At 39.2% G+C, this 8,388-nt stretch overlaps 1 protein-coding gene across 1 annotated transcript; it reads left to right on the top strand.

Moving 5' to 3' along the window:
- Positions 1-4,784: 4,784 nt before the first annotated feature.
- LOC114455579 (transcription factor 7-like) lies at positions 4,785-8,114 on the top strand. Its single transcript, XM_028436905.1, has 8 exons — positions 4,785-5,006; positions 6,486-6,552; positions 6,660-6,956; positions 7,057-7,115; positions 7,213-7,302; positions 7,421-7,580; positions 7,674-7,781; positions 7,890-8,114. Exons 2-8 carry the CDS (start codon positions 6,523-6,525, stop codon positions 7,935-7,937), a joined length of 792 nt encoding a protein of 263 aa, XP_028292706.1. The 5' UTR covers positions 4,785-5,006; positions 6,486-6,522; the 3' UTR covers positions 7,938-8,114.
- Positions 8,115-8,388: the final 274 nt, after the last annotated feature.

Genomic DNA, 8,388 nt, shown 5'->3' with positions numbered 1-8,388 from the left:
CAAAGTTTCCAACGGCCTCAGAGCGGCTTTACTCGCCTGGGACCAGCAGGTTATACAATAATAAAACCGAGACATAATTATTGCATTAAAATAAGTTTGAGCATCCTCCAGTGTTCAGCATACTTTCCCCATGCATAAACGAGCATATCATCTGCATACATCTGGATATTAACATCCTCGCATACAGATGGCAGAACAGAAGAGAGCCGATGTTAGAGCCTTGTGGCAGTCTGATATCAGTAGCAGTAATAGTGGATGTAGTGTTACTGATACGGACACATTAGGTCTGACCAGACAGATAGGAGTTAACCCAAGCCAGAGTGTTTGTCGACAGTTTAAATTGAGTTCATTTTAACAGTAACAATGGGTGTTGATATCTTGTTTAATTCCTGCTTTATGGATTTGAATGATAGTGGCTGTTTTTAATGTGGTAGGGAAGGTGTTTTCAGTTATTGATTATCAATCTTGTTAACACTAGCATGACCAGAGTGGTGTCATTTGACACCTATACCTTTAATGTCCAAGCTGGTGTCAGATGGCGGGTGTGAACAACTCAGCTTGTGACCATTGTTATGTTACTGAGGCCACTACTCCCCCCTCAGCTAGGGTGGGGGGGGTGGCTAGGTAGGTTCCAGGACACAAAGACCTTTTGTAATCTCCTTTGTGTTTCCCATACAGCAGCTACATAGAGGTTGCAACTTATATTTCAACTTTTGCAACAGAAAGTAGTAAGTAGTAATAGTGAGACGGCAACAGTTTGTTTGCATTCTTGGTGAAATTTATTTAATAGAGATTTTGTGAACAATTCTGGCACTGCCACACCTCCTTTATGCATTTGCCACATGCAAACTTGTCACAATACATCCAACGCTTGGTGGCACGGTTTTTCCTGCAGCAACACTTCAACTGGCACAATGCCCTTTTCCCCACATCACGTGTGGGTGGTTGTTGCTGAAGGTTTTGCTCATTCACCTCCTTGGCTGCCATATGAGACTGGGCAAGCTCATTTGCAAGCTCCAGCAAGAAGTCCACCCTTCTCTCCTTGACCCCAGTGCATGCCTGATAAAGCACATGTGCGTTCAGCGCTGCAATGTCAATCATGTTGTAAAACACAGCGACTGGCCAACGCCGTGTTCCTGAACGCACAGTGTACTTTCGAACCATCTGGTCCATGACGTCCACACCGCATTTCATGCTGTTGTAGTCGGTGACTGTGTTCGGCTTTTTTTTCCGAGTAGCCTCAGTCTCCACCACGCTGTGCACGCTACTGAGGAGGCAGACAGTCTTCTTTCGTTTGGGCACATAAACAGTCAGTGTGGCACCAGAGGTTGAAAACACTTGTGTGCTGAATTCCTCACGGGCCAAATTCTTTTTAGCTGAATCTGGAAGCTACCGGCGAATCTTATTGACTGTGCCAAGGAGGGTGGTCTTCCGGCTGTGCAGTCGACGTGCTAGTGACAATGAAGTGAAAAAATTGTCGGTTGTAACAGTTCTTCCTTTGTCCATAAACGGTTCCATAAGCTTCATCACCACATTTTCAGACAATCTCTCCCCAGGTGGACGACTGGGGTCTTTGCCAAGATATGGGATGATTTTGCACACATACTTGGATTTAAGGTCACATGCCACACAGAACTTGATACCAAACTTGTCCGGCTTCGTTGCAATGTATTGCAAGAAACAGCAGCGAGTCTTAGTTGGAAAAAGTTGCTCATCTATGGTGATGTGCCTGCCTGGGTTGTACGAAGTGATGCAGTTGGCAACAAAAGACCCCCAAACGTCAGAGATTGCAGCAAACCGGTCAGTCGCAACTCGTTCACCGCGTGTGTCCTTGTCGTCGAAGCGTAGATGCTGCATGATGTCCTTGAAACGGTTTCGAGCCATAATCCTGTTGATCAGGGGCGGTCCAAGTTTTGCTGACCATGCGTCATGCAGCGATGGAAGGCGGACAATCCCCCACAGAAGCAGGATGGCAATGAACGCCATTAGTTTAGGTATGGCCATGAACCAGTTCTCATGTTGTGTCTGGAGTGCATGCTGGACAGTCCACTCCTGAATGGTCCGAAGCATTTCCAGAGTTATGAAGCAGAAGAAACTCTGTAAGCGACTCGTCACCTTTCTTCTGGCCAAAGCAGTTGGCTCTCCATCTGTGACGTGACCTTAAATTGGGCTGTGATGGAGAGGCCTTCCGACCTGTTCTTCACGCCACACTGTGCCGTCTTTTGCCCTCTCTGTCAGCCACTCGTGTGTCTCCAGGCGACCTCTCTTTTCTGAAGGTGGCGAATCCTCCTCATGTATAGGGTGATCATATTTTTGAGATGTGATTAATGAAACATTAAAAACACAACTGCCATAATCAGCAAACAAAAAAAAGGATGTTTAGAAAATCTTACCGGAAGAAATTTCAGAGTCAGAACTCAGCTGTAGGGATATTTCTTCTCCATCGGAGTCACAGGGGTTGGCGTCATTTAGGATCATCTCCAAAGCCAGCTGAGAGCTGTAAACTTTTGACATCCTTGCTTCTCAGTCGTCAGAGTCAGTGAAATATCTGCCCAGAGTTGGCTATTTTTTCACCTTGAGGTGATAAGCCTTTTCAAACTTTCACTATGGTTCAGTACTTCCGCATTGGGTCAAAGGTCAAGAGGGATAATGTCAGCATAACTGATGGTGTAAACAGAGATTGAGATTGTTTTTCCCTGTTGAAGCATTGATTCTTTGTGCATCTTGTGCACTTTCTTCAAATTTGTAAAATAATAGCTTAATAAAATAATTCATGGACCTGGTTAGTGAATGGTGGACCTCGTGAATTTACCTTTTTAAAGTGAGAACTCAAACAGTCCTTTTCACACTCGGAAATCTTGCTTTACCATAAATAGCAACAATACATTTGATTTATAAGCACAAAAACAATAAAGGTAAATAGTTTAAAATACAGGAGTAGGAAACAGGAGCTTGGTTGCTTTATTACTGTTTTTCTTTTTCTAATTTTATTTATTGCGGTTTATTAATTGATCACAACACACATGGCTCATATTAATTTGGCCATTCTTATCCAATAATTCCATATAATGTTATTTGGATTAACAAACATCTACCTGGGAGAAACTGGTTTCTCAACACTGGCCATCATTTACACCAACCCCCAAAGTTTGTCACTGCCTAGCTGCACATTCCGATCGAATGGCTTTATTTACATAAGAGAGGTGGCCCCACTGAGTTGCAAATGAGTGTCATTTGGCGGCCTCTGGGCAGGGCAACAGGAGTAAGAAAACCTTGGGCATGCTAGTGAGCAGTGAGAGTATCTTTATAGATGACATCATAATTAAAAGAGCAGACAAATGAGGACCAGTGGCGGTGAGGGGCAGAGACAGTACATTAGTGGGGATGTGGGGCAGAGACCAGTATACAGAGGCCTTGAGACAGCTGAGCAACAGTGAATACTACCAGCCTTTAATGTTTCATCTTACAGAGCAAATAAAGACAGAACTTCAAGAAATGCTCTTAAATGCAAAGGATCAAAGGTGGATTTCTCAGAATAAACATGACTTTTTGCTGTGTAAAAATCCCAGAATTCCTTCTTTCTACATGTTTCCAATAGTCTATAAAAACCTAGAAAAACCTCTGGAAGACCTATAATAAGTGTGAATGAATCTATCACAGAACCAGCATCAAAATGTGTTGACTTTCACATTAAATTATTTGTGTTAGAGCTGCCCTCTTTCATACAAGACAGTGCACATGTACTCAATAAAATGAAATAAATTAGAAATATAGGGCCAGCACTTTTTGTGACTATGGATATTGAATCACTTTAGACAAATATTGACCATGAGGAAGAGTTGGAATCTCTCTCACATTACTTGGAAAATACTCAACCAGGACAGACGCCCCCTGCTGTATTCATCCTGCAACTCACAGAATGGACTTTAACTAACAATGTGTTTGTCTTTCAGAATCAATTCTATAAACTACAGAAAGGTACAGCTATGGGAGCATGTTTTGCACCTAATTATTCCAACCTGTTTATGGGACACTGGGAGGAGAAGTTTGTGTTTTCAAGCCTGAATGTCTACCAAGATAAAATCATATGGTGGGGAAGATACATAGATGACATTCTTTTACTTTGGTCAGGATCAGAGTCAGAGCTTCATATTTTTCATTCATATCTCAATAAAACAAACAACAACCTGAAGTTAAGTCTTGATTTATTTTTATTTATTTTTTTAAATCAATGACTAGACATTTCAGGGGACCCCTTCTAAACTCCAGATGACACCACCTGGGGTCCCGCCAGCAAAATTGAAAAATGATGAAGAATAAACCTGTTAAATTAAAAATAAATAAATAAATGAATAAATAAACGTAAAAAAGAAAAAAAAATTAAATGAAAAACAAATTTGATAAATATAAGTGACAAAAAATACAAAAGTTTAAATATAAATATAAATACGAATATGAATACATCAATAAATAACTGAATAAATGCAAAAATATAAAAATATTGTTGAAAAATAGATTGATATATAAAAGTGGAATGAAAAAAATATCCAAATATTATTTTTTATTTTTAATTTTTAAAATTTCATTCATTTAATAATTTATTTTATTCAAACTCAAATATTTTTGAATTTGTTTTGTTTTTATTCTTTTATTCATTTATTTAAAATGTTGGCAGGTCTGGTCCTCCATAGAAAAACACTGGCCTACGTAAATATTTGTATTTTTATTTGTCATATAAAACGTCTAGATTGTCCTTATTTATGCTCACAAATAAAAACAAAAATAGAGCGTGTATCTTGAAAAGTTTTCTAAGTGTGTACGTAACGTGGCGTAGCCATAGAAACGAGGTGGATGCGTCAGTTAAAGTCACCTACTGACCTTCAACGTTCTTAGTGAGCAGCGACAGACGGTGAGAGCAGAGCTGTCAGAGCTGTGAGCATCTTTGACCCGAGAAAGGAGCGAAAAGTTTACCAGAAAAAGACTTTTTAAAACAGGAGACCAGAAAAGTAAGACCATGGCCCTGCGCTGTTTGAATGATTCTCATCTGATAAGGCAACTTTAATCATTTTAGCGTTAAAAAGTTAAACATATGCTACGATTATATTCTCTAAGTCTGTTTAAATCAGGTTTGAGACCTAAAACGTTTAGATTTTATATTATAGGTCTACAGAAAACGTTTTTAACATAACAAAAATCAATAAATGATGATTTTTCATGTGTTACTTTTGCTTCTGTGATAATTTGACTCTGATGTGACACTTGTAGTGAACGTTTGTGCTGCTGAGACTGTTTTGTAGAGATGTAATTATTTAGTAAAACAGTAGATATACTTAAGTCCTGTAATGACTGATGAAAATTTGTACTTTAGTTCATACCTTATAATAAGTCGATTTTTACTTAATATTTAAGAGATAAAATAGATTCTGAAGAACTTGATATGATTTTGTTTTGGTTCGTTTTAACAGCCAATGACGTTCAGTCAGTCACTGAGTGAAATGTCGTTACCAACCATGGAAGCTGTTTGCATTGTTTGAATATTACCTTCATTTATTTACATTGATACATACTTTATTTATTACAGTGATTGTTTTCTTAGTGTAGATGAATTTTTCGTTATTTAAGTTTAAATGGCTTTTTCCCCATCGTATTTCATTATGATTTTATTCACAGATTATGCATGTCCAAAGTTTAAAAAACTTAATAAAACTTAGCATTGGATCACACATTACTGCACATAACCCTCTGTTTAATAATGCTTTCATAATTAATAAATGGAAACAACCAGACCAGTAGGCTAGAATACATCCAATAATTATTATTCTTATTCAAAAGCCTCCTGTGGACAAGTGTAGCAACTTATTATGTTAAAATAATATTTAAAAAATCCATCTGCTTTGTCCAATGTCATTGCGCTGCCCATAGATATATCAAAAAAATAAAATGAGTAGATAATTGATAAATAAATAAATTCCTTAAAAGAAAGCAGTGCTGATATACAATAATCACTGCACAAATTAAATATTTATTCATGTTTTGTCTGTATATGTTGTAAAAGGTTAACATTTCTTGTAGTGCAATATTTTTGCAACATTTATGCATGTTTTATTCTTGAAAAAAATATATAAACAAATACATTTATGATATTGCTTTATTGTGACCATCACCAGTCCTCCCTAAGGAAGGGTAAGCTAAACTTTACAAGGGGGGAATTTAATTGGATTGTTTATTTTTGAATATGCAAACAAAATAATGAAAATGGAGGAAAAATACAAAAACATTTTTATATAAGACATTGAATACAGAAATAAACTCTTACTCCTTCTTCTAATCCTTGATGGGATACTTCTGTAGATTATTATTGTGGCGCTCTGCATGACTCATGTAAAGGGCTTGTAAATGTCACTGATCTCAATGCTTCCATTACTTTAACCTTTGTTACTAATACATGTCACTGATCTACTCACTGAACCTCTTTCCTCCCTCAGAGTCTGGAGAATATTTTGTGGCCTATTGATCAGTAAGATGTGGGCCTCAGAACAGCACGTTCAGCCGGTAAGAACCTGGACACGCCCTTCCTGTTCTTCTGTAGAATTCTCTACTTAATAATGTTGATGTGTTATTGATGGTTCTTTAAATATGGATGTCATTCTGCTTTTCAGGAACAGACTTTTTTTTACTGGCCTGAGGATTATGATGATGGGTACGGGGCCCAACAAATAAATGGCCAGTACGTTGCCCAACTGCTTCAGGACCAAACAACGTTCACTGACGACCAGGACGGGGCTCCAACCTATGCAGACCTGACAACCGTTGATGTATTGTCTATTGCAGAGGACTGCCACCCACAAAATCCTTGCCCTACAACCATCAACCCCATTCCTAATGATGTGCACATGCAGGCCCAACAACATATTGAGCTCCAAACCTTCATCCCATCGGCTGTGTCTGCTATGACAGTAAGATCTCTGTTTAACACAGTTCTTAATGTATTTCTGTAGATCTTTGTATTGATACTATGATGGGAACTCTAACATTCACATGTTTTTGTGTCTCCAGTATAATGGACTTCCAGTGTTCACTGCAGGGATGGATCCACTTCCCACTTTTGGAGGACAGTAAGTAAAGCAAACAAACAGACTTGTTCAAACGCAGACGTTACTTCACATGTGACATGATTTCTGATCCAGTGTGTTTGTGTTTTAATCTTTGTAGGAATGAGAATGACTTTGTTTCAATCGTGCAACCAGAACCCCCAGCAGTCCCAGCAGTCCCAGCCCCCCCAGTGAAGGCTCCAGTCTTAAAGTGAGTTTCCTGCAGTTGTTTTCATCGTACATGTCTTTCTTGTGACTGACTCTGGATCATGCTCTGCTCACTGTTAACATGTGCTCTTATACTGTGTATTTGTGTTTTGTTCCTTCAGAAAGGTGAACAAGCGTAAGGCTGAGAAGGTGGAAGAGGGGCTGTACATAAAAAAGCCCCCCAATGCCTTCATGCTGTTTCTCAAAGAGCACAGGAAGTCTGCGGAGGAAGATCTGGGCGTGAGGACGAGCGCTGTCGTCAACAAATTCCTCGGTGAACGGGTGAGTTTGTTTTTCCTCCATGAATGATCTGTGATCTTTAAACTCTAGTCTTCAGTGTGTGTTAGTGACACTTTTCTTGTTTTCCATCAACAGTGGAAGTCATTGCCAGCGGAGGACAAAGATCAGTATAATACTGAGGCCAAACGTTGTGCTTTGCTCCACCACGAGCAGAACCCCGGCTGGACCAACAAGAAGAACTATGTAAGTCTACCCTGCAGACATGTTGCCACAGCAACCTTAAAGGTGATGGAACAGTGACTGTGAAAGTGTTTCTTGAGTTAACTTAAACTTTTATGTGTTTGGTTTTAGGCAAAGAAAAGGAGACTAATTCGGAGAGTGGGCGTGTCCACGTGTTAGAGACGTTGGTCCTGCTACGTCACTGGAACTACGGCTGAAATCTATGGAATCAGGACAATATCAGAATGAATGAACTCTTGCAGGGTTTTCACGAATGCACATGCTTGATTTCACAGTTTTATTTCAGACTCACAAACGCACATGATCTGTTTTGCAAATATATATTTTATTCAAACTTGTAACATAAATTCTGAAATGCACACTCTACTTCACAAATATTATTTTGAGACACACATGTAATATAAATCCACAGATAATGCAAATTGCTGTTTCATCCGCTAACGTAAAGTTTTATGTGTTTTGTTTTAGGCAAAGAAAAGGAAACAAATTCGGAGAGTGGGCGTGTCCTCGTGTTAGACACGTTCGTCCTGCTACGACACTGGAACTATGGCTGAAGTCTGAGTCCAGAGATACGTCCGGATGCTGCAGTCGTTCTGAAATCCACCCTTGC

This window comes from Gouania willdenowi, chromosome 21 (assembly GCF_900634775.1).
Source record: "Gouania willdenowi chromosome 21, fGouWil2.1, whole genome shotgun sequence".
NCBI classification, from domain to species: domain Eukaryota; kingdom Metazoa; phylum Chordata; class Actinopteri; order Blenniiformes; family Gobiesocidae; genus Gouania; species Gouania willdenowi.
The sequence above is the reverse complement of the archived record's forward strand: the minus strand, read 5'-3'. Positions and strand labels throughout refer to the sequence as shown.

Bases quoted from the DNA above. Each gene is read 5' to 3' on its own strand.
- LOC114455579 (XM_028436905.1), top strand. From the start codon at position 6,523: ATGTGGGCCTCAGAACAGCACGTTCAGCCG. The intron at 7,303-7,420 runs GTGAGTTTCCTG...TTGTTCCTTCAG, and splicing joins GTGAAGGCTCCAGTCTTAAA to AAAGGTGAACAAGCGTAAGG. The intron at 7,782-7,889 runs GTAAGTCTACCC...GTTTGGTTTTAG, and splicing joins GGACCAACAAGAAGAACTAT to GCAAAGAAAAGGAGACTAAT.